Source organism: Carcharodon carcharias, chromosome 10 (assembly GCF_017639515.1).
Source record: "Carcharodon carcharias isolate sCarCar2 chromosome 10, sCarCar2.pri, whole genome shotgun sequence".
In the NCBI taxonomy this organism is placed as follows: domain Eukaryota; kingdom Metazoa; phylum Chordata; class Chondrichthyes; order Lamniformes; family Lamnidae; genus Carcharodon; species Carcharodon carcharias.
The window spans coordinates 11,107,712-11,135,197 of NC_054476.1; the positions used below are offsets into that span (position 1 = coordinate 11,107,712).

The 27,486-nt window shown below is 41.0% G+C and overlaps 1 protein-coding gene across 2 annotated transcripts in view; it reads right to left on the reverse strand.

The window, feature by feature from the left end:
• The window catches only part of ext2 (exostosin glycosyltransferase 2), a 182,890-nt gene that overhangs the window by 81,994 nt on the left and 73,410 nt on the right, over nt 1-27,486 (reverse strand). For both annotated transcript variants that reach the window (XM_041196924.1, XM_041196923.1), the window contains exons 6-7: nt 10,933-11,072; nt 8,339-8,432 (exon numbers count right to left, since the gene is read on the reverse strand). In XM_041196924.1, the coding sequence (XP_041052858.1) occupies nt 8,339-8,432; nt 10,933-11,072 (234 nt within the window). The remainder of the gene's footprint in view (nt 1-8,338; nt 8,433-10,932; nt 11,073-27,486) is intronic.

Genomic DNA, 27,486 nt, shown 5'->3' on the forward strand with positions numbered 1-27,486 from the left:
TTTAAATTGCTTTTTGTTAAGGATTATGGCTTAGGCTGCACTGGCCATTAAAGAATCTCAAGCAGAACAGAGCAGGCCAGGTTCCTGCTCCGCTTATCACATTCCAATTCTGGCAAGGTGAAGTGGGGGGGGGTGGTGTGTGGCTAGAACAAGCATTGGGCCCCAATGACCATTTCAAGCATTCGCCAGAGCCAGGTTGACTGTCTGTCAGGTTTTTTGGCACAGGGTGTTGTCTCCTAAAATTGGCTCTTGTTTCCTTTTGGAACAAAGTCTGGAAATCTTTTATCCTCACTCCTTTCTCCTTCAGAAGAATGACCCTTTAGTTTCGCTCTCATCATAGCCTTCCTTAGCCAAACAAAAACAAAAATTGCTGGAAAAACTCAGCAGGTCTGACAGCATCTGTGGTGAGGAAGACAGTAAAATAATTTTGATTTTTGTTTTAAACTGCTTTTTGTTCAGGATTATGGCTTAGGCTGCACTTGCTCTTCTTGCTTTCTACTCTTACTGTTACCATCAGCACCTCCTTTAGCCAGCATCAGCACCATCAACACCCCTTCGACCTTTTGTTTATGACATCTTTTGCAATCTCTCCTTTGCCTCCACCTATCACTGGCCTTCTATCCAGCTTTATCTGTCCCACCCCCGCTTAAACAGTAAATATTTCACCACATTTCCACTTCTCTTTAGTTCTGAAGATAGACGAAACATTAACTCTGTCTTTCTCTCCACAGATGCTGTCAGACCTGCTGAGTTTTTCCAGTAATTTTTGTATTTGCTAAATAATCCTCAGTGTGCTAAGAATTACGCTGACAACCAATTTGAAATTGTCAATCGGGCTCACCGCGTGGCACATTTAAGCGTACTGGAAGCTACATATATATATATATATATATATATATATATATATATACGGGGCCCTGTTCTTTGCAGATGGAAGAGCATGTACACACGTTGCACCTGTTTCAGCTAAACAAAGTAAGTGACAGCCGTTTGCTGACTCATTGCTCAGGGCAATGCCTTGACCAATCATGGTCAGGCAGCCTAGTTCAAATTTCAATGCTTGGCAGTTAACTGTCAGACACCATCACTTGTGCATTCTCCCTGGCAACACCTCTACCAGAATCCACTTGCCAACTAATCAGCACTCTCTTCGCATTCAGTATAAATTGCTTTCCCCTTATATTGGTATTCTTGCGAAGTAGCCTGATGAGTGCAAGATGAAAAGCTTCGACATGTCTCTTTTTTCAGCAGTATTCAAGTTCTATCACCTTTATTGGCCACTGTCTTTGAAAATCAGACTGTTCATAACTTTAGGGTCCTATTTATGACACCATATTCTCTCATCACAAATGCAGCCTCTAACAACGCCTACTTGTATCCCCTACATCATCTAATCTGCCACTGAGACTCTCAGCCATGCTTTTGTTACCTCTGTTGTCAGTTTCCCTGTTATTGAAGATGGATGTTTCTTGCATGCATAGTCATCTGTTGTGTGTTCTAATGTGACTGTGGAGCCAGACTGCAGACCTGCATAGCTATCCAGAGTGTGGATAATGATGAACTGTCTGATTTTGTTGGGGTCATCTGGTCCTTCTAGCTTGCAGTTTTCCTTAGCTAATTGTATTCTTCACTGTTTGAAGAAAAGAATGTCAATATTTAGGGTTGCTCTCCAGGTAGTTCTTTCTTGTGCATTTTTCTCCCAGTTTGTGGCGGACATGCCACATTTCCTGAGGTTTGCCTTCAAGGAGTCCTTGAACTTTAATTTTGGCTTGCCTTGCTGGCAATGTCTAAGTTCAAGTTGTGAAACATTACTGCCTTAGGGAGTTTTGTCAGTCATATGTACCACATGCCCAATCCATCCAATGATGATGAGTGCTTCAGTTCCAGATATTTCTGTTCTTTGAAGCACCTTAGAGGGTTGGGGATTTTGTCCTCCCATTTGATGCTCATGATGTTCCAAATGCATCTCATGCGGAGCAGCTCGATGTGTCTGGAGTAGATAGTCCATGTATCACAAGCATATAGAAAGGTAGGTATTACCACAGCTTTGTACACATTAAGTTTTGTTGTAAGCTTGATAACACACTTCCTCCACAGTCTCCCTTGCATAAACGGGCAAATGCTGAACTTGTTCTGGCAATTCTATTTGCCATCTCGCTTTCAATGCATTTCTGGAGATTGTGCTTCCAAGGTAGGTGAAGTTACCTACAGTCTTCTAGGTTGTGTCATTGATCATTAGAGTAGATAGGTTATGGTCAGATTGGTGGTGATTGGTGGAGTATCTCTGTCTTCCTTAAGCTGATGGTTAGCCCATAGTTGTCAGCCTCTTTTAAAAAACCAGTCCATGACCCTTTGAAGGCCTTGTTTACTGTGTGACATGAGGGCACAATCATTGGCAAACAACATTTCCAGTATCATTATCTCTGATACCTTATTTGAGGATTTCAGTCGTCTTAGCTTGAAGAGATTGCCATCTGTTCTGAATTGGATGTATATCCCTTCAGCATTTCTATCAAATGTTACCGCCAGACTTGCCTATTGCAATCAATTCTTGGTCAGCCTCCTCATCATTAACACAAGCTTATCCAAACCTTTGCTGCGTGCATTCTATCCTGCACCAAGTCCCACTAATGCAACACCCGTATGCTCACTGGCATGTATTGGCTCCCAGTGCACCAATGTCTCTATTTTAAAATGCTCATCCTTCATGTTCAAATCTCTCCTTGGTCTTGGACCTCCTCATCTCCATAATATCCTCGAGTCCTATAACCCTCTGAAATCCATGCATTCCTCTAACTCTGGATTCCAGTTCATCCCCTACTTCTTTCATACCACTAATGTAACCAAAACAGCAGCTGTCCAGGCCCTAAATCCCTCACTAAATTTCTCAGTCCCTCAGTTGGTTTCCCTTCTCCTTTAAGACCCTCCTTAAAATGCACCTCTTTGACCAAACTTTAAGTCACCTTTCCTAATATCTCCTTCTTGGCTCAGTATCAACTTTTGTCATATTACTTACATCTGAAGTGGCTTGGGACATTTTCCTATATTAAAAATGCTTCAAAAATACAAGTTCTGGTTTTTATGTGGCTCCGCAAGGGAAAAAAATTACACAAAAATCAGTAGCATTGTAAGTGATAAGATCTACTCAAGTTAACTGATATGAAAATGTTCAGAGAGAAAATTATACAGAAGCTTTGAATTATAACAGGGATTTGTATACGGGTATGTTAATTTGCCACATGTACGTCCATTCTACAAGTTTCTTGGTTTTGTGTTTTATTAGGGGGGGTGGGGAGTCTTCCTCAGCATAGTTTACAACCTCCAGTTTGGTGCCATCTGTAAATTTCAGCATACTTTAGACAAAGCTAGATAAGTAGGTGAGAAAGAAATGAATAGGAGGATACGCTGATAGGGTTACATATTGTAGGGTGAGAGAACGCTCATGTGGAGCATAAACTCCAGCCGACCAGCTTAATTCTGTTTCGTAGTCTCAAGTCAATAGGGGACATGTGTCCTATTCAATTGCAGTTTTCAAAGTCTTTCTGGGGCTAGCAAACTTGTCCCAAATGTATAATGTATCCAATGCTAGGTCTTTCACAATAGAATGACACTGGAATATGTTATTCATACATATACACGGATAGGTTTCTCAAGCACACCAATAATAATACTCCAAAGATTAAAAACAGATGGACAACCTCAAAGAGGGAAGGCACAAAATGCTAAACACTCAAACACCTATGCATCTGTTGCCCATGTAGGCCAAACTAAGCCAATGTGGTACAAATTATTCTGTAGTAAAGCATATCCAGTAAAACTGTAATTACTGTATTGCAGCACTGGAAAGCATACTTACAAATTCACCAAGTTAACAATCTACTAATCTCTTGTCCCTACAGTCAAGAACTGGGTTTTAGTGCAAATTGAGTAGAGTCATAAAATCAGCCAAAAATTGAAGGATTTTGGTTCATTGCTATTTGTTCTAAAATCATGAGAAAAAACTACTGGCTGCTAGTTAATTGTTAGAGAAGGTCCCAGCTATCTGATCTCACGCTCTATTGGTCTCTCTCACCAAGACTTCTTAAACAAAAGGTATAATCCACCATCTTAAACAGGCCTTTGCATGCTCCCAAAGACCAAAAAAATGCATCTCTTCTTTCTTGCAGATATTAAAGAACACACGCACACACACCAATTCTCACTACTATGCTATGCTATACAGGGGATGTGCATTTTCCAAATCTAATCAACACAATGATGTTTGTAGACATATTTCTCGCCAAAGGCACTAAAAGGTTGAGATAGCATTGAGAAATAGGACAATGAAGGAAGAGGAGAAATGAGAATCCCCTTACAGCAAGGGATGGAAAGGTCAATGAGTAGGGCTGTCCAGGTTCTTCCAATGCCTTCCTGGAGGTCTTCACACAGAATATAGATCTCCTTTCTTAGTTAGGGGCAATAGCTGTCATGAGGATGTTAAAGATGGCAATACCATTTAAAAATGAATCTCAGAAACAAAGCTAAAAAATTCCTTTTTGTTCTGCTTTTAATGAATCGAAGGTTCAACCATAGAAAGTGTACAATATCCCTTCACTAATGTGCATAATCATACAGTTCAAACATCTGCTCAAAGGAATGCTAAAAAAGCTAGGTGATCAACCTGATAATTACAATGGGTTATTTTTCTCATCTTTCCTCTCAAACTGCATACAACACCAGCACAGAACATCAATGAGTCATATTTTGCTGTCAAAATAATAGCGCTCTATGTTATTTATGCCTAATTGGTGCTGCATCATCAGGCAAGGAGCAAATGTATGGTTGTAACTATCCAAAAGTTGCTGCCTGAGTTGTGTTACTCAGTCATTAACTTTACGAAAATGGCATCTTGTTGTCTGCTTCACATCGACATGCATTGAATGGTGTGTGACATTGCTGTTTCCTTGTGATAGAAAGAAATTCAACTCACCTCAAAGTTACATATTGTCAGTATAAACTTCGTCATCCTTTTAACAGCAGTAATCAACAATTTCAAATCAACCCACTTCTCTAGCACTGAAAATTAGTAGTTTTATTTCTTCAGTTATTAATTGTTGGAGATTTTTAAAAAGCCACAATTAAATTTTAAAACTTTTTAAACTTTTGATTGTTTCTTTTTTCTCTCTCAATCCAATCTACTTTCTCTCTGGTCCTGATTTGACATAGAATTAACTCACTCTAATTTGCACTTCCTTCTCAGTTCTTGCACTGTTAATTTCATAATCCTTCAACCTGACTGGGCAAGAGACACACAATTAGTTGCCTCACTCACTCAGGTCCCAGATACCCCCTTTCCCTCACTGCACTGTTATCATAACACACTTTCAAAAATGTTTCCAGCTGAAGGTCTCAGTCTAACTGAGAGATGACGCTTACAGTAAAATCTGGCTCAGGCTCTCTGACTCTAAATTGGAAAAGTTGAAAACACACAGCAGGTCAATTATCATCTGTGAAACAACAGATTCCAACGGTTCAGGTGTAGACCCTTTGGCAGAAGTGAAATGGGACAGACTGGGTTGGGTGTGTTTAAAGAGCTAAGGTGAAACGTAGAGAAAACAAAAATCCCAAAGGAAGCCTTAATGGAAAGATGTAACAGAGACATTAAATAAATAAGATGATATCTAAATACCCAAGGAAGTGAGAACCTTAAAGAAAATGAGAAAATGAGAGATTGGTGAGACTGAAAACTGTGTAGGTACAAACTGAAAAGTTTGCAACTATTTTCTCAATTTCCTCAGATAATCATGCATCCTTTGGTTCCGTAGTGCCTCTTTTTCCTTTAATGCTTTCATTCATTTCTTCAGAGGTGATCTGTTGCATCATTCTACTGATACTTCCTCTGTTCTTGTTGACCTCCCACCTTTCTATTTTAGGCATGCTATCTCTTATTTTCAGGTCTGAAGGCTATGCATCTGAAAAGTAAACTGTCCTTTTTGCAGATGCTGACTGACCCTGCTGCACATTTCCAGCTTTTTTTTGGTTTTTTTTTGTTTCAGACTTCTTACATCTGCAAGGCTTGCATTTTAATATCTGACTTTATGTTGAGCGTATTCTGTATTTCATATAATTTCACACCAACGCATGAATTGCAGTGTGCGTTTTTTTCCAATATTATTTTTAATCGATAACAACCCCTTAGGAATAACAATTCAGTCGATCGCAATTTTCTGCAGGAGGGATGTTGACGGTTAATAGAGTTGTGCTGAAAAATACAAAAGGTACCTGCGGACATTTTAAATTCTTCAAAACTTCTCTTCAGAAGTATTTTGACGACTGAGCTCAGATACTGACACTGTCTGACAGGCCAGTGCACACCCCTTTGAATTTGTCATTAAATGACAGTTCTGCTGCTCACAGCCGAAATGTGGTCCAAAGACACTCAACAATATACTCCAGCTGCCTATGGCACCAGAGATATGTAAACAACTAGTGAAACACAGCTGGCAAATGAAACAATAAGAGGGGCCCGGGCTCATCTGGGCTTCTTTACTTTAGTGAACATCAGAAAAAAAGAGAGAATACTCTTAAGTAGAGAACCGCTCTACACCGCATGCTTTTAAAAAGGAAACATCACTTAACCCCTTTGCTTTAAAAAATTATACAATTTATAAAAGCATTTATGTGGCCTCTTTCACGACCACTGGACTTATCGAAGAGCTTCACAATCAATGAAGAACTTTTAAAGCGGAGTTATTCTTGTAACGTAGGCATGAAATAATGACCTGTTTCAGGAGCCTTTTAAGGCTCAAATGGATGAAGTAGCATTGCAAATTTTAAGAAACTAATTTTGATACTAGATAAATGTCAGCTTGGTACAGTGGTAGCACTCCAATCTCTGAATCAGAAGTTTGGCTGTCTATGGAGTTGAACATTTGGTCTGACACTTCTATATGGTATGAAGGGAGAGCTGCAGTTTTGGAGGTACCATCATACTGATGAAAACGTGTTTAAGTGAGGTCCTATCTGCTACTACATGTACATGTGAACAATCGACATTATTTCAGAAGGAACAAGGAGATCACCATGGTCCTAACTAACAATCTTCCCTCAACACCAAAAAAATTGAGTCATTTGCTGTTTATGGGATCTTTCACTGCATTTATTTATTTATTATTCATTCACAGGATGTGGGCTTCGCTGGCTAGGCAAGTATTTATTGCCTGTCCCTAGTTGCTCTTGACAAGGTGGTGGTGAGCTGCCTTCTTGAACCGCTGCAGTCCATGTGGTGTAGGTACACCCACAGTGCTGATAGGGAGGGAGTTCCATGGTTTTGACCCAGCGACAGTGAAGGAACAGCAATATATTTCCAAGTCAGGTGAGTGGTTTGGAGGGGAACTTCCAAGTGGTGGTGTTCCCATGTCTCTGCTGCCCTTGTCTGGTAGTGGTCATGGGTTTGGAAGGTGATGTCTAAGGAGGTTCAGTGAGTTCTTGCAGTGCATCTTGTAGATGGTACACATTGCTGCCACTGTGCATCGGTGGTAGAGGGAGTGAATGTTTGTGGATGGGGTGCCAATCATCGGGTTGCTTTGCCTCGGATGGTGTCAAGCTTCTTGAGTGTTGTTGGAGCTGCACTCATCCAGGCAAGTGGAGTGTATTCCATCACACCCTTGACCTGTGCCTCGCAGATGATGGACAGGCTTCAGGGAGTCAGGAGATGAGTTACTCGCCAGAGGATTCCGAGCCTCTGACCTGCTCTTGTAGCCACAGTATTTATGTGGCTCATTCAGTTCAGTTTCTGGTCAATAGTAACACCCCCCAGGATGTTGATTCCTCTGAATCTAAACAATAAAACAGGAGTTGGCAGTTGTCTTTCTCTGATGCAAAGATTGCACAACACTTTTTGTAAGAACTGAAGATAAGTCCCATTATAATTAAACAAGATTATTCTATGTTTTAAAATACTGGGGAAGAAGAGGGTATTGTGCACAAAAGTCATGGTGGTAAAGAAACAATGGGAAATTTTTGTTTTTAACTTCAAATTTGTGAGAAAACAGTTTTCACTTATTCACTAAAAGTTTTTTTGTACTTTATTAGTGGAAATTGCTAATTGAATTTAATCACCCCTAATAATACTCATACATTCTATTCACCTATTTATACTCACACATTTTCTAATTATCGTTCAAAGTTGGACTTCAACTTGTGGGCATTCACAAGTGCTTGTTGATAAACAAAAATAAAAATGGATGCCAAGGATTGGAATGAAGATATTGTAGTCGATAAAGGATTTATATGCGAGTACAATCAAATCTAATTTCAACTGACATCATCTTTAGTGAATATATTCATTTTGCCATACCCGTTTCTGCATGTCTTCAACTTGTTGCTGAGGAATAGTTTTTAGAATACTGTACATTTCCAAAAGCTTGTCTTCAGGTATGACCACAGAGGCTCTGGAAAATAAACACAGAGAAAGTAATGGTTAGGTTTATACAAATGAATACGGAAGGATTATCCCAGGTTTTTCTCTTCACTTCTGAAACTGCAGACATGTGCTGGTGTATGATTGCATGGAAACCAGCAGTATTGCAACACCTTGGCAACAAGCAAACTGTCACACATGAAGTTTTAGCATCAACTGTTTATATCTGCGCAATATAATTATGCAAGCATCAAATCCTGAATATGAGCATGGACTTGCATATGCATTAATATCACTGAGAACTGGGAATCTTCTCACTCAGCTTCAGTGATGTTTGATAAACAAAGCCCTAATGGGTGATGTAGTTCTAGCCCAGTGATCTTCACGATTTTTTAAGCAAGGGCCACTTTAAGAAAAAACCTGCAACGTGAGAGCCATATTGACGTCAATAATAGAGGCCATTGTCTGATTCGCTCCTGCTTACAATAACGCAAAGGAAGAAAGGACATTAATCAAAAAGCAGAACACATTTTTCTTTCTGGGGAAATGCAGGCTTAAAGTGGACTGACTTGGCAGTGCCTCAGTGTTAGGCTGAGGGATTGACCTGCAGAATGTGCTTCTCTCTTCCAGTGAGCTGTTGGCACACTCCTGTATGCCATTTCCCACTGCGATGGCAGCTACCTCTTGAACACTTCCAGTGGGGAACTGCATCAAAATGCCAGGTGGCGTCTCCCCGGGTGGAGGCCACTGTTAGGGTCGGCTCAATCCTGAAGGGCTGGGCCCGTTTCCTGGATACAAACGGATCTCACACACATGCACACTCTTTCTCTGTCACACATACACAGGCATACACCCACTCCCACACACACACACTCAGTTGTCAGTCTCTTCTTCCTCCCTCCACCCCACCCACCCCCCCCAACCACAACCTGGGGCTCCACTCTGCAACAATTCACTCCCAGACCTCGCAGCCAGCCTCCCCTCCTCGGGACACCGGACTCCACTCCATCACACTCTGTTCTCCGGGCCCTGACTGGCGTTACCGGGGCGGAGCACCATTGGTCAGGGAGACACACTTAGCACCAATGGGAGCTGCCACTGGCTCGCAGGCCTTGCAATGAAGAACGCTGTCCTAGCCGGACAAGCAACAGGAAACACAGCAGCTGTGTGCGTACAGTGTATAGTTTTCTCTTATTAAATTTTACCAATATACCTATACACATTAGGGAGTCCCTAAGCCTTGGTTCTTGCCAACCTGCATTTAAGCTGTGGTAACTGCAGTTAATTTCCCGAGGAGGAAATCTACATTCTGCGTTAGACTAATAAAATCTCAGTTGGTTATTCAAGTTTGTAGACTCATAAGAATGGTAAAGATATTCCATGCACATGGTTGACCAGGGGAGGAAAAAACTTGCTCCTGCACAAAACTAAACAATGACCATTAGCGGATTATAATATTCAAATACACAAACCTTCACAGCTGCACAACATCCTGTCCCCACCAAATATCCAGATACAGTATAGTGATGAAAATTGGATTCCTGAGCTGATTTCAAACGTCCCCTCCCCAATTCAGTGAACATGAAGCTGATTCTACTATTCCCACTGACACCATGGCTGAGATCAGCTAAGTCAAACACAGGCCAGGGACTGAACCTGGAACCTTGCTGGCTTGCATGACTCAATACCATTCTATACAAGATTCTCTGGATTATTAATAGTGCTTTTTGGACAAAAGCAAACCAGTTGTATTCATTTCACCATGTCAGTCCTCATTCTAGCATAAAGTGAATCGAAATAAAAAAGTTAGCATGGTTTTCTTTTTGAATCTGATTTGTGAGCCTGTGTAAAGAAACATTAAAAAGATTTCTGAAAAAATATAACAAAGTGGAAATTGTGCTTATTGACTTTCAGCTTGACTCTCAACAGTGAAGGAAATCAACCTAAATCATTGAAGGTCTGAGAAACAACAGGTATACTTTTAACGGTTCAATCACAGAATCGTACAGGAGGCTGCCATTTTGCCTGTCATTTCTCACTGAAGTAAATTAGACAGCTCTTTCAATGGTGAAATCATGCATTTTTTTCATGAAAATTAATGTACTCTCACACAGGGATTTGAAAACCTGAAGAGCATATATTATTGCAATGGCAAGAAGGGAAAATCAGCGCCCAGAAATCAGTGTGTTTGGCAGTGGTTGGTGAGGGGGGGGGGAGGGGACTGGAGTATATACAAGAATGCAGAAAAAGGGGAAATTAATATTAAATACCACACTGTTAAAGCATATCAACATCAACATGGAAACAGATTAGAGAAACTAGTTAACTTTTAAAATCTGAACTGATTTTCATGAAAGACTTAAATTCATTTTTAATAACATTTCACCCATCATGAATCCTCTGCCATTTAAAACCTTGTCCAGCATTCAAATATTCGAAAATATAAAAGCTTAGAATTTTTAAAATAATTGTTACTTTATGCATTCTGCTGGTGAAAATAAGCTGGCGAAATTCCAGCACACACTGCATACCTTTTCCAGTCCAGTACTTCTGAAAACGGGAGGATGTAAGAATCCCCAACGATCACAGGAACACAGCCTGCTTGAAGGACATCACTTAATATAGCTTGCCCAAGACGTGCTCCACGCAACACAATGCAAAACATGGCTTCCTGTCATCAAAGAGACAATAACACGTCAGTTGTACAGTCTCATCGGGGCTTTAGAAGTTATAAATTTTACATAAAGTTTAAAAATACTTAATAAGTAAATTAGAGAAATGTGAAAAACCTGGAAAAGTCAACATAAAAGTCAAACTTAAAGGGAGACTGTCCTACTCTTCAGCTGACCTTTTGCAAGAAATGCTTTATCCACCACGACTGTACTTTACAGAACTCCCAGCATTTTTTCGCTCACTAATCTTGCTACCTTTAAAAGGTTTCTTAAAACTTCTCATTCTGACAAAGGCTTTGGCCACTTCTCTGTGATGGGAACAACTCTCCCATCCCAGCTCAGTGTCTGTTCACTCCCTCAATAGTTCTGCAACACACATTTTTTTCCCTACATTAAATGCTGCTGTATGAAATGAAAATGGTTGTTGTCAAATTTTGTTTATAACGCTCCTGTGAAATGTTTTGGGGTGTTTTATTTTGTTAACCTACCCACATTGTCAGAAAAAGACTGAGGTCTATTTGATGGAGGTAGGTGATATTAAAACCAAAAGTTGGGGATAAAACAAAATATACAGCGACAAGTGAACAGCTTGTACAAAGAATCAGATGGTGTCATGGACCACTGCAGTACAGTTTAAACAGGTTCTATTAGCCATCTAAACATAGAGATGGAAGAACAGCCTGAAGCTAAAATAATAAAGAACCTCTAAAGTGGTAGTGACTTGATTATTGTAATATTAAGCCTAGATAGTACAAAAGTAGTTGAATTCTTTGAAATTATAATGTAACAATTTATTGTAAGTACCAGCTGACGACTGACAAGTGAAGGAGGAAAGCTAGCAGATGGAAGTTCAGAGGCTTTGGTCAGTGTGGGGAATGTTTCATATCCAGACAACAACTTGTATTTATAAAAAAAACCTTACATTTATATGCAGCTTTTTACAACCTTAGGAGAGCCCAACATGCTTTACAACCAGTAAATTACTTGTGAAGTATAGCCACTGTAATATAGGAAATGCAGCAGCCAATTTGCACACAGCAAGCCTCCACAAAGATAATTTGTTTTTAATGATGTTAACTGGGGAATAAATGTTGACCAGTGATAACTCCCATACTCTTATATAGTCTTTAATGTAATAAAACATTGCAAAGTGTTTCACAGGAACGTTATCAAACAAAATTTGACACCTAGTCAAATAAGAAAATGAGGACAGATAGACAAAAGCTTGGTCAAAGAGGTAGCTCTTAAGCAGCACTTTAAATAAGGAAAGCGAGGGACATGGAGAGGTTTAGGGAGGGAATTCTAAATATTTCATCTGGTTATTGCAGTTATCATTTAAAACATTCTAGTGGAAAAATGTGGTCAAAAACCATTTACACTTGTATGCAGTTTCTATTTAGAAAATTTAGATCAATTAGATAGCACATACAACAAATGAGCTAGAATTTTAAAAGGAGCGTTGTGACTCAGTTTCATACCCTTACGCCCTCACCTCAATAAATTTCGGGCTCGGCACGACGCTGAACTCTCCTTCCGCAGCCTTCGTCTCTGTGCTCACTTCTTTGGGCAGAAATCCTCCCCCCGTTCAACATATCCTTTTACCCGCCTCCAATATTCTCCCTCCACCTGGACCCCTCCCTCTGGATTCTTACCTGCTCTTGATCTTTTCATTGAGGACTGTCGGCGTGACATCAATTTCTCTGCTCCTCTCACCCATTCTAATCTGTCTCTTTCTGAACTTGCCACACTCTGTTCTCTCAGGTCCAACACTGACTTTATCATCAAACCTGCTGACAAGGGTGCTGCTGTTCTTGTCTGGCGCACTGACCTCTACCTCGCAGAGGCTGAGTGCCAGCTCGCAGACACTTCCTCCTACTTCCCCCGGACCATGACCCCACCACTGAACATCAAGCCATTGTTTCCAGGATTGTCACTGACCTGATCTCCTCTGGAGATCTTCCCTCCACAGCTTCCAACCTCAGTCTCACAACCAAGGATGGCCCGCTTCTACCTCCTACCCAAAATCCACAAACAGGACTGTCCCGGATTATCGAGCGTGTCAGCCTGTTCCTGCCCCATGGAACTCATTTCTTGCTATCTTGACACTATTCTCTCTTCCCTTGTCCAGTCTCTTGCCACCTACATCCGCGATTCCTCTGACATCCTACATCATATCAACAATTTCCAGTTCCCTGGTCCCAACCGCCTTCTCTTCACCATGGACAACCAGTCCCTCTACACCTCCATCCCCCACCAGGATGGTCTGAGGGCTCTCTGCTTCTTCCTCGAACAGAGGCCCAAACAATCCTCATCCACCACTACTCTCCTCTGTCTGACTGAACTTGTTCTCTCATTGAACAATTTCTCCTTAAACTCGTCTCGTTTCCTCCAAATAAAAGATGTGGCTATGGGTACCCGCATGGGCCCCAGCCATGACTGTCTCTTTATGGGGTATGTGGAACATTCCTTGTTCCAGGCACCCTCCCACAAGTCTTTCTCCGGTACGTTGATGACTGCTTCGCGCTCTCATCTGGACCTGGAAAAACTTATTAATTTTGCTTCTAATTTCCACCCCTCCATCATTTTCACATGGTCCATCACTGACACTTCCCTTCCCTTCCTTGACCTCTCTGTCTCAATTTCTGGTCATAGACTGTCCACCAATATTCATTACAAGCCCACCGACTCCCATAGCTACCTCGACTACAGCTCCTCACATCCCACTTCCTGTAAGGACGCCATCCCATTCTCTCAGGTCCTTCGCCTCCATCACATCTGTTCCGATGATACCACTTTCCAAAACAGTTCTTCTGACGTCTTCCTTCTTCCTTAACCGAGGTTTTCCACACACGGTGGTTGACAGGGCCCGTAACTGTGTCCGGCCCATCTCCCGCGCTTCCGCCCTCACGCCTTCCTCTCCCTCACAGAACCATGATAGGGTCCCTCTTGTCCTCACTTATCACCCCACCAACCTCCGCATTCAAAGGATCATCCTCCACCATTTCCGCCAACTCCAGCATGATGCCATCACCAAACATATCTTCCCTTCACCCCTGATGTCGGCATTCCATAGGGATCGTTCCCTCCGGGACACCCTGGTCCACTCTTCCATCACCCCCTACAACTCAACTCCCTCCCACGGCACCTTCCCCTGCAACCGCAGAAGGTGCAACATCTGCCCCTGTACTTCCCTCCTCCTCACTGTCCAAGGGTCCAAACACTCCTTTCAAATGAAGCAGCACTTCACTTGCACCTTCCCTTAACTTAGTCTACTACATTCGCTGCTCCCAATGCGGTCTCCTCTACATTGGAGAGACCAAAAACAAGCTGGGTGACCGCTTTGCGGAACACCTTCGGTCAGTCCGCAAACATGACCCAGACCTCCCTGTCGCATGCCATTTCAACACACCACCCTGCTCTCAAGCCCTCATGTCCGTCCTTGGCCTGCTACAATGTTCTGGTGAAGCTCAAACCAAACTGGAGGAACAGCACCCCATCTTCCAATTAGGCACTTTGCTGCCTTCCGGACTTAACATTGAGTTCAACAACTTCAGATCATGAACTCTCTCCTCCATCCCCACCCACTTTCCGATCCTTTTTCTAATAATATTATATATTTTTTAATATATTTTTCTTTTCCCACCTATTTCTATTATTATTTTTAAATTTATTTCCATCCATTGTTTTATCTGCACCTTTTAGCCTATTTCGATTCCTTCCCCCCCATCCCACCCCCACTAGGGCCATCTGTCACTTGCTCATTCTACCCTTCATGTCACCAGTAGCACATCCTTTAGCTAATATCACCACCATCAACACCCCTTTGTCCTTTTGTCTATGACATCTTTGGCAATCTCTCCTTTCCCTTCACCTATCACTGGCTCTCTATCCAGCTCCACCTGTCCCACACCCCCTTAAACAGCTTATATTTCACCTCATTTCTATTTCTCTTCATTTCTGATGCAGAGTCACACGGAATCGAAACGTTAACTCTGTCTTCCTCTCCACAGATGCTGTCAGACCTGCTGAGTTTTTCCAGCTATTTTTGTTTTTGTTACAGAATTTTAAAAGACTAAAGATAAGCAGTTGAATATTTAGATAATTACCAGTGGTAAGTATGAATATTTGTTCTCTACGAAACATTGCTTTTTAGAGCCACACAAATATATATTACAAGACGATTAAGCTCCTTTTCCAACTGAAATTCAGTGGAAGGATCTGTGTTGATTTAGATTTTAACATTCATAAATATATTGATTAATTGGCTAGCTGGACACATACATAATAGTCCGACTTGTGATCCACCTAAAGGCTAAAATTCTTCAACTGGTATTGTACCATCAAGACCGCTAGTTGGATGAAGTAAAGAAACCAATTGGTACAATTGTGTGCACCAACAAAAGGTTTCCATGGTGCCTCTAGAGGCAATGCCTCTCCCGACAAGAACAAATAGAAACTGGTGAAAGCCTGTACAAAGCTAATTTTGTTCTGTAATCTGTATTAAATTTAGCCTCCACAGCATGCTTCATGCAGTGGTTTTGCAAAATAGATAGAGCATTAAACAAACAGAATGTCAGAGTCAATGTGCCTGCACATGATTAATATGAAGCTCCAACATTTCAACATCACTATGTTTAACTAACATTACTGGTAAAATTTGAATTTAAAAAAATCTTGAGTTAAAAGTCTAATGATGTCCACGAAACCATTGTCAATTGTTGTAAAAACCCATCTGATTCACTAATGTCCTTTAGGGAAGGAAGTCTGCCATCCTTACCTGGCCTATCTGTGACTCCAGACCCACAACAATGGGGTTGACTCTTAAATGCACTCTGAACAAGGACGATTAGAGATGGGCAACAAATGCTGACCTAGGCAATGATGCACACATACCATGAACAAATTTTTTAAAAGCCTAAAAAGTCAATGCTGGTGTATATGCTCCACTCGAGCCTCCTCCCATCTTTCCTCGTGACTCTCTATTCCCTTCCCCCTCATGTGCGTGTCTAGCTTCCCCATAAATGCAGCTCTAACATTCGCTTCAACCACTCCCTATGGCAGCAAGTTCCAAAGTTTCTCCACTCTGTGGTTACTTGTATAAGCATCATTTTGGCAGTTATGCACTTGAAAGTGTGGGTGGCCATTTCTCTGCTAAGTATATTTAAATGTGGGAGAGGTTCACCAAAGTGCCACATGAAAGGTGCTGTCTGAGAAAAGGCTGAGTAAAATCACGGTAAAAGTGGTCAAAGTGTCACTGGAATGAAATACACACAAGTAACTGTGAAACAAAATGATCCATGTTTGAAAAATGTAACACAGGCCAGAATTTTATGTTAGGCGTGCGGACGTGCATCCGACACTCACAAATGTAATATGATGCACGATGAAGTTGGATGTGTGTACCGATGTCATTGCGCACTCACGCGATACTTCGTCCGGCGGGCACGCACCAGAGTCAGCTGCGCACCCGCCGATAATGGAAAGGCTTATTAAGGCCATTAATGAGCTCATTAAATTGAAATTTACACTGCCCCTCCAACCTAACGGTTGGCGGGCAGGCAAAAAGGCCAAGCAGCCTTTGCATATTTTAGGAAACTTCATCCATGAGCGGAATGAGGTTTCATAAAGCTAATACGAATTAAATAAAAACATTATTTTGAAATTAAAAACAGATCCCGCCTCCTGTGACACATCACATGAGGGGATGTGTTTCATTAAGTTTTTAATGATTTATTTTAAAAGTGCTTCAATCTCCCTGAGGCAGCTCCGTGCCTCAGGGAGATTGAAGCGCTCTTTCACACGTACGCGCGAGCTGCATGCCAGGCCCACTCTCTCTCCTCCCCACCATCCGCACAGGTAGCGCTCGCAACCGCTCGCGATCCACGCAGGACAGGCCTTAGTTGTCCTGCCCGCATGAAATCATGGTGCGGAACCGATCGTGGGCAGCGGTCAGCTCCCCAGCCCACTCCCAGGAGGGAAAAATTCAGGCCATTGTTTCAGTAGCACAATTCTTTTGCATGCCCAGATACCATCTTTAATAGTTTTACTGGGCTAGCTCTCTATCTTTTTAATTATTTGTTCATAGGGTGTGGGCATCGCTGGGTAGGCCAGCATTTATTGCCCATCCTTAGTTGCCCTTGAGAAGGTGGTGGTGAGCTTTCCCCCAGTATTAGCAGATTTTAAAAAATATTTTATAGACGGATGGAGTACAAACTATAGATACCAATATATGGTAAATTTTCTAATTTCTGCATATTCATTATAGGAAATACCTAATTTGTCCAATATTTTAAGTGCAATTTCTATTTTAATAGCAGCAAGCCCTAGTCTCAAAGTGACAAAACTCCTCTGACGTCTACATGAAGTCTGCATTTTATTACAGATTAATGTGGAGTAGGGAAGGAGAGGCCAATCAAAAGATGTGAGGACCGATTTTAGAGACAATCTCAGTATTATTCTGTCCTTTTGCCAGATGGGACTGGGGTATTTCATGGGTAAGTCATATAGATCAGTCACCCTCCTAACATTGAAGACATAAGAACTTAATGGCATATGAAACCACTAGTTCAAATGAAGGGCACCAAATACAGATACTACTCTGGAATGAAAGGTCATATGGCAGCAAAGTTTTCTAAGTACCCATCATAAATCTGGAGACTAAAGGGTGTATTTTTCCTACTAACTGGCGTTCCCCCCCACCCCCACATCCCCATAAGGAGGATTGAAATAATGATAAAGTTTCTGCATGTATTTTGTCTTAAGTAGATTTTGAATACCACATGTAGGAGCGTACCTTTGGGATTGCACATATGCCGAGGTACTCCTTATCTAGACACCGGACAGAAAATCTTTTCCATCTGGCTTATAAGCCTTTTGAAACAATAGATTTTTGAAAGGTGCAGAATAGTAAGCTGCATTTGTAGCAGTGGCAACCTGGTCAGCCTCTTTCAGATGCCATGCCACCAGATGAAATTTGGGTAAAACAGGCTACAAAGCTCCTTCTCCTCTCCCATTCATGTGTCATTAAAATAGGAGAGCTATTAGTGTAGATGCAAAATCATCCAAATGTCTAATAATAAGTGAAAGAAAATTCCCCATGTGTTTAATATTCTACTTCATTAAAAACTTGTTTATTGAACTATATTTCTCCATGTTTTATTTCAAATTCTAAAATGCAGTTTTATTCATTTCTTGATCCTCAAAATTCTCAAGATGTTGCAGAGGGTCAAGAAAGCACCTTATTATGAACTTTGCTACCTTGGCACAGTTGTTCCTCGCCCAATTTTATGCTGTTGTTAAAATGATTTCTGATCATTATCTCCTCTCCTTACATCATGCCTGTCTGTCTGTTCCACTCTCTTTTTCTCTTCATGCTAGGTCCTTCCATTGTTTAATATTATTAAAAAAGGTTTGATAAAAATGCATCATTCACTTAATTCTAAAATCTTATGCATATAGAAGGCAAAAATGTTTCCTATATTTATAACTCAAGGTAATTTACAACCTGAAACAAAATACCTTTTTCTTCATATGAAGTGATTCACAATGCAATTGTTAGAATCTTGCTATAGATACCGTGCCAGATTGGCTTACATGGTAGCACTCTTGGCTGATTCAGAAGGTTGTGGGATCTACCTCCCTCTCTAGCTCTCTAGGGACTGAACACACAATCTAAAAACACTTGGGAGTCAATTTGAAGAAGTGCTATATTATAGGGGATGTCTTCCTTCAGCCCAGGTGTTAGGAAATAGAGATGGTTTAAGTAAGTTATATTTGTATTTGTGAGTGTTAGGAATGAGTTTTAGCTTTAAAGTTTAAGTCTGATTTGTATTTCTGTATCTGTGTTAAGAAAGGTCAAATGGGGTTTTAATTTCTTTTAAAAAATGTGCTTGCATTTCTAATGAGAGTTTACGACTCATGAAGTTAAACAAACACAAGAGTAGGAAATCAGTGATATTGCCTAGCAATATGGGTCCAGAGAGGCAGGTCCTTCTCACAGACACACACAGCAAAGCTAAGAACAGCAACTTTGTTTTGGAAGCTGTTCAAGTTCAGCCGGTTTGGAAGATAGCTGCCAAACTGAAGCCACCTAGAAGGGGAAGATAGCCAGCTCCAAGCTAAAGTTGGTTGAAAGTAGCTGCCAGAGAGAGACTGAAGCAAAAGGGGAAAGTCCAAAGACCACCTTCTAGTCAAAGGAAGGACAGGAACCTGGAAAAGGTCCTGTTAATGAAGTTAAGAGTGAGGGACAGAAAGAAAGGCTCCAAGTTTCAGATTTAAAGAGACAAAAGCTGCAGGCAGCAGATGTAAAGCAAGAACAGCTTGCAAGAGGCAAGAAAGTCCAAAGAAGTGGCTGAAGGTCTAACTCTTTGCTATGGGCACGTGAAACAGTGGTGTGCTGCTGACGCTGAGTCGGTGAAATTACGTGGAAGACAGCTTGAATGCATGTGGTAACCCAGGGGAGAGGAACAGCGCAAGGAGAGTTCGAAACTCTGAAGGTGAACCCTTGCAGAAGGAGTATGAGAGGAAGCATTGGTTTGGAAGAAGATTCCAAAGCGAGGTCACGGAGAGCGGAGGTTAGAAACCCTCGTGTGAAAGATGGAGTACAGCAAGACCGGTTGGCTCACAGTGTGACAAGCTTCTGAGGGGAGTTGAGGAGAGATCCATAGCATCTGGTTGAGGTGGTATCTACAATTTGGTATACAGTGTGGTATGTTTCACCACAGGGTGCCTATTGGTATATGGATTGTGTACTTATTATGGACGTTAGAGTATAAGATATCTTTTATAACTTGTGTTATCCGTACAAATCTGTATGTCTGTAAAGGCATAATTGTGGGTGAAGGAGTATTGTAATATAGGTCATCTTTTCTTGCTTAATAAATATTTTGTTAAAAGTTCATCAGCTGACTCCTGTAACTCTGTTCAGTAGCTACTTTCCATGTATCTAAATAAACAAATAAAAGCTAGGATATATCAAGCTGGGCTTCACTCTGGGATCAGGCTTGTCCAGGGGTAATCTCAGCTGGGGATCATAACACCAGGCATAAAATCAAGGCCCATTTGCTATTTGGTTAGTTCCAGAGGATGTTAAAGAGCCAATGGCACGAAGCAACAAGGTTAGCACCAACTACAACATGACTGCAGCAGTCCAAGAAGATGGCTCACTGCCATTTTTTCAAAACCAATTAGAGAATGGCATGAAAAATGAAAAAAAATAGCAAAGAACAGCAGGAAACTGCTGGCCCTAGCCAACACTCTTCTCTCAATGTTGACTGCACTTCAAAGTAATTTGTTGCAATATTAAGCACTTCATAATTTTGAAAAAATGAGAAACTCAACTTGTGAGTCTATTCAAGAGTAATTTATAAAATTATTTTTAACTGTATCTAAGGTCCAATAATATTGCATATTAAATCTATACTAAATAAAAAAATCGATGACAGTAGGTGAGGTACTCATCCTAAAGGTCAGACAGGATTGAAGGTTAGACAGATACTCAAATATTTTCCAACTTTCCCAGGTCCTCAGATGAACAATGAACTCAGGTAATTATGTAGGGGGACTGCAAGCAGGCATAATAGTTAGTTTTAAAGGCAGCACTTATAAGCAGCACATAGCTGACTGCTTAGACTTGAGATGAGGACATGAGGAGGAAAATCCTGGAACCGCAAAGTATCAAGGTTGCATATACATGCACGGAGTATCAAATGATTGAACTTGATAAGTTAGCTACATCTTTTAATTTACACAGGAAGAAAATATTTTTGGAAGATATAATTCCAGAGGGCAGTCACTCTACAACAACTTGCATTTATATATCATCTCTCCACCACCAGTCACTCACCATCCTGACTAGGAAATACATCAGCGTTCCTTCATTGTCGCTGGGTCAAAAACCTGGAAATCCCTTCCTAACAGCACTGTGGCAGTACCTACACAACATGGACTGCTGCGGTTCAAGAAGGCAGCTCACCTTTTCTAGGGCAATTAGGGATGGACAATAAATGCTGGCCCAGCCAGTGAAGCCCACAACCCATGAATGAATAAAAAAAAACCTATAATAGTAAAACATCACAAGACATTTTAATAATCAGACATAAATTGCCACTGAGTTAAAAAGCGAAATATTAAGACAGATGACAAAAGCTTGTTCAAAGAGACAGGTGTTAAGGATTGTCTTAAAGGAGGAAAGAGAGGAGAAGAGTCAGAGAGGTTCAAATTCCCAGGTTCAGAACCTGGACAATTGACTACATATGTAATATACTGGAGCAAAGAAAGTGGGGGAATGCACGAGAGACAGCAGAGTTGGCAAAATGCAGAGTTCTTAGAGGATTTTAGGGCAAGAGGGAGTTATCATGTTGTGTGGCACTATAACACCCTTCTAAATGGGATAGATACAGATCTAGCAGCTCAAGGTTGGGCATCCATGTGGCACTGTGGACCAGCAGCAGAATTGTATCCAACTCTAATCTATGATGTCACAGCCAAACGTATCACTCACTCCAACATTATCATCAAGCAAGAGGACCAAAACTGGTTCAATGAGGAGAATAGGGGACCATGCCATGTACAGCACGAGGCATGCCTAAAAATGGGGTGTCAACCTGGTGAAACTATAACACGGGGCTACATGTATGCTAAACAGCAGAGGCAGCATGCAATAAGACAGGGCTAAGTGATCCCACAATTAATGGATCAGGTCAAAACTCTGCAGTCCTGCCACATCCAGTCGTGAATGGCGGTGGACTATTAAATAACTAACAAGACATCACAAACATCCCCATCCTCAATGATGGGGGAGCCTGGCACATAAGTACAAAAGGTAAGCCTGAACTATTTGCAATCATCATCAGCCAAAAGTGCCAAGCGGATGATCCATCTTAGCCTCCTCCCAAGGTCCTCAGCATCAGCGATGCTAATCTTCAGCCAATTTGATTCACTTCACTTGATATCAAGAAAAGGCTAAAGGCACTGGATATTACAATGCCTATGGGCCCTGACAATATTCCAGCTGTCATACTGAAGGCTTGCGCACCAGAATTACCCATTGTCAAGAATATATAATAATGTCCAAAATGTTATTGCAAATTATTTTAAAATAAGTTCAGTGGAGTCTGTGTCTTTTTGTGTGTGTCTTAGCTGGATTAAAGCCAGCTGTTCTAGAGGCTGTGATATATAGAAGAGAAATAGCTTTGAAATGGTAAATAGGTAAACATAGGAAAATAGAAGGCGAGATGTAAAAGGGGGCAATTTGCATTTTTAAGCAGACCATTCTAAAGAGCAGTGAAATATTACACCTAACCAGGTGAAGCTCAGAAACAATGTGCCATTTTTTTTAAAGCTTACTAGTAAAGTGGCTATTATGAAAGGGTTTATTGTTAGAAGATATAAAGTTAAAAAAACCTAGCAACAATGAGAATTTGCATTGAAAGAGGAAAATATTTATATAGGAAGAGAAGGCTGTTGGTAAAAAGAGGAGGGCTTTTAAGATCTAAAGCCTCCAGCCTGTAAGCCTCAAGTCTGTCTGCAAGGACCCAGAGCTGAAAGAAACTCATTTTGAATGTGACTGTCCAGAGAGTGTTTTGCCAGGGGTTTATTTAAATCTATGTATTTTACTATTGTCTTACCGGTGGTCTAACTGCGAGTCAAGTTAATTAGGGGATTTTTGTAGTTATTATAGTTGTAATTTTGTAGACATATGTACGTGCTTACAATCTTTTTTGTATTAATAAAGGTTTAATTTAGTTTTATAAGAAACCTCTTGAGACTTGGTGGTCTTATTAGTACTGAATTCAAAGCCTGCATCTTCAAAAATGCAAATTGCCCCCTTCTATTTCCCTATGTTTATCTAATTACCATTTCAAACCTACTTCTCTTCTATACATAAAAGCCTCTAGACCAGCTGGCTTTAATCCAATTAAGATACACACAGACACCACTTAACTCTATTTTAAAATCATTTCCAATAACATTATAGACATTATTTATCTTCTTGACACCCATAGCCAAGTTGCTCCAGTACAGCTACAACACTGGAAAATTGCCCAGGTATGTTCTGCCCACAAACAAAACTGGGCAAATCCAATCCGGCCAATTTACTGCCCCCGTCTACTCTCAATCACCAGCAAAGTGATAAAAGGTGTCACTCCTGCTGCTATTTCTTATATAATCTATCCATCTCTCCTTGATGTTCAATGGCATTATCCTCGCTGAACCCACCACCATCAAAATCCTGGGGTTTATCATTGAGCAGAAATTGAACTGGACCAGCCATATAAATATAAGGCTACAAGTGCAGGTTAAAGGCTGGGAATTCTGAAGTGGGTAACTCACCTCCTAACTCCCAAAAGCCCATCCACCATCTACAAGGCACAAGTCAGGAATGTGTTGGAATACTCTCCACTTGCCTGGATGAATGCAGATCCAACAACACTCAAGAAGTTCGACATCATCCAGAACAAAGCAGCCTTCTTGATCAGCACTCACATACCACCTTAAACCTGGCACAGTACTCAAAACTTGGAATTCCTTTCGTAACAGCATTGTGGGTCTACGAGCACCACATGGACTCTAGTGGTTCTAGAAGGCAACTTGCCACCATCTTCTTAAGGGCAGTTAGGGATGAACAAAAAATATTGGCCCTACCAGTGACACTCACATCCCATGAAAGAATTAAAAAATACAGATAGGGAGGGATGTGGCCATTCTGGGAATCAAATACAAGAAACAAGACCATTACTGCATGCATTATATAGGCTACCACAAATATAGGAAAGCTATGGAGGAGCAAATTTGCAAGGAAATTACAGAGGTTCAAAAACTGGAAAGTAGTGACAATGGGTGACTTTGATTATCTTAAAGTAGACTGGGCAGGAATAGAGAAAACATTTTTGAAGTGTGTTTGGGAGAATTTTCTTCAACACCATCCAGGACAAAGCAGTCTGCTCGATTGGCACCTAATCCACCACCTTCAACATTCATTCCCTCCACCACCAATGCACTGTGGCAGCACTATGTACCACCTACAAGATGTACTGCAACAACTCACTATGGCTCCTTCGACAGCACCTTCCAAACCTGTGACCTCTACAGCCTCGGTTGACAAAGGCAGCAGATGCATAGGAACACGACCACCTGCAAGTTCTCTTCCAAGTCACACACCATCCTGACCTGGAAATATATTGGCTATTCCTTCAATGTCACTGGGTCAGAATCCTGGCACTCCTTTCTGAACAGCACTGTGGGTGTTCCTACACCACATGGACTGGAGCAGTTGAAGATGATGGTTCACCAGCACCTTCTCAAGGGCAATTAGGGATGGGCAATAAATGCTGACCTTGCCAGTGATGCAAAAAGGAAATAAGAGAGGCAAAGATAGAATGAGAATAGACTGGCAGCCAACATATAAGGGGATCCAAAAGCCTTCTATAAAAATATAATAATAATAAATGGGGGGGTCAAAAGGAAGGATGAGGTCAATTAGGGACCAAAAAGGGGATTTAAGAATGGAGGCAGTCTGTGATTGAGCTACTAAATGATTATTTTGCATTTGTCTTTACAAAGGAAGATGTTGCTGAATCATAGTGAAAGAGGAGGTAGTTGAGACACTGGATGGGCTAAAAATGTATAGAGCTGGGACAGGTGTTGCCTGTCCTGCTGAGTATTTCCAGCATTTTCTGTTTCTATTTCTGATGTCCAGCATTTGCAGTATTTTGCACTGGTATTACAGCTTGGTGGAACCTGACATCATGTCACTGGATGATATTGTATAAGAGCAATGTGTAGATGAAAAATGGCCAAATTTAGATCCTAGTAATGGTGCAGAAATGAGAAGAGAAGCCATTGCAGGGGTTGCTCTGGCTATGACTGGATAGTGAAACCAGGCAAGGTCACTCCTATTCAACTGGACAATGCAAATAGAGAGGGAAAGTGAAATAGAGGAGAGGAACTGGGTGAACATCTGCTGTAAGGAGGTAACAGAAAGAACCAGCACAGGAAAACAGAGTCTGGATTTATCAATATTTTTTCCAATCTTGACATCTGTGATGTACACAAAATCAGAAGCACAGGCAAGATTATTCATGACCACCATAGGCAAAGTGAAATTATTGATAAGAACAGGCATCTTAGCGGGAAACTCAATAATTAGAGGGATAGTCAACATAATTTTCAGCTGTGACAAGCAATCACAAATGTGTTCCTTCTCTGGTGCCAGGCTAAGTAATGTAACAGGTGGGAAAACCAGGCAGAAGTCATATTGGAAAGGGTAGAACTGAGGTTTTACAGCAACAATTTAAAGTATTAGAATTTAGTCTGATGGGCAAAGCCTCAAAAGTAATAATCTCAGAATTTCTCTCAGTGCCACATGTTGGATTGGTCAAACAGAAACATGTCAGATAAATCAATACATGCTAATGAGATGGCACAGAAGTATGAGTTCTAAATTCCTTGTACACCAAAACAAGGACAAGTTGCTCAGAAAGATGGACTTCACCCAAATTTCATTGCAAATAGCATAAACAAGAGGGGGGAAGATTTCAACTAGTAAGATGGCAGTATGGGATAAATAAAACAGAACAAGGAAGAAAATGAACAAACATAGGCCAACTGACCTAGCGTGTGTTTCCAGCATTTTCTGTTTTTATTTCTTCTTGCCAAGAGTCTGGGCAGTCAACCAGCTCTCAGCTTCTCACGCTGCCAGTTCACAGCAGCTAGAACATGCGACAGTTCCGAATAAATCTTATTCCAGCAACCACTGAATATTGTCCCAAAGTGCCAAAAGAAAACATAAGGACATAAGAAATAGTAGCAGGAGTAAGCCATTTGGCCCATCGAACCTGTTACGCCATTCTATAAGATCTTAGTTAATCTGATCATTGCTTCATGTTCCAATAACCCTTGATTCTCTTGCTGATTAAATATGCCTCACTCAGTACTGAATATATTCAGTGACCCAGCCTCCACTGCTCTTTGGGCAAAACAATTCCAAAGATCAATGACCCTCAGGGGGAAGAAATTCTTCCTCATCTCGCCTTAAATGGGAGACCCCATATTTTGAAACTATTCTCCGAGTTCTAGATTCCCTGAGGGGTAGCATCCTCCCAGCATCTACCCTGTCAAGTCCCCCACCATGCACCCCAGAATCTTTTATGTTCTAATAAGGTCACCTTTCATTCTTCGAAACTCCATTGAGTGTAGGCCCAAACTGGTCAACTTTTCCTCATAAGGCAACTCCCTCATCCCAGGAATCAACTCACTGAATTTCCTCTGAACTGCCTTCAATGTATGTTCCTCCCTAAAAAAGGAGACTAAAACTGTATGCAGTACGCTATCGTGTGGTCTCGCCAACCTCCTGTACAATTAAATCAAGAATCTCCTAGTTTTATACTCCTTCTGCTTCACAATAAAGACCAATATCACATTTGCCTTCTTAATTATTTGCTGTACATGCCGCTAACTTTTTATGATTCATGAATGAGGACATCCTGATCCCACTGTACCACAGCATTCTGTAGTCTCCCTCCATTTAAATAATATTCTGTTTGTCTATTCTTCCCACCAAAGTATACAACCTCACATATAACACTCCATCTGCTAAATTTTTGCCTACTCAATAAATCTATATCCCTGTGCAGACTCTGTGTCCTCCTCACAACTTGCTTTCCCACCTACCTTTGTATCATCAGCAAATTTGGCTACAATACACTCTGCCCCTTCCATCATAGTCATTGATATAGATAGTAAATAGTTGAGGCCCCAGGACTGATCTCTCCATTAGTTAGTGTTTGCCAACCTGAAAATGACCCATTTATCTCAACTCTCTGTTTACTGTTAGTTAGCCAATCCTCTATACACGCTATTATCCCAACACTATGAGCTCTTATATTGTGCAGTAGCCATTTAGGTGGCACTTTATTGAATGCCTTTTGAAAATCTAAAAGCACTACATCTACTGGTTCCCTTTTATCCACCCTGCTTGTTACATCCTGAGGGAACTCTAATTTGTCAAACACTATTGCCCTTTCATTAAATCATGTTGACTTTGCTTGGTTGTTTTATGATTTTTTTTAAATGTCCTACTACTACTTCCTTAAAATAGATTCCAGCATTTGCCTAATGACAGATGTTAGGCTAAATGATATATAGTTTCCTGCTTTCTGTCTCCCTCCTTTCTTGAGTAGGGGAGTTACTTTTGTGGTTTTCTGACCTGCTGGGATCTTTCCAGAATCTAGGGAATTTTGAAAGATTACAACCAATGCACCTACTATTATTGCAGCCACTTCTTTTAAGACCCTAGCATACAGGCCATCAGTTGTCAGCCTTTAGGTCTATACATTTGCCTAGTACTTTTTCTCTAGTGATAATAATTGTTTAAGTTCCTCCCTCCTGCTCCTTGATTTTTGACTATACTAG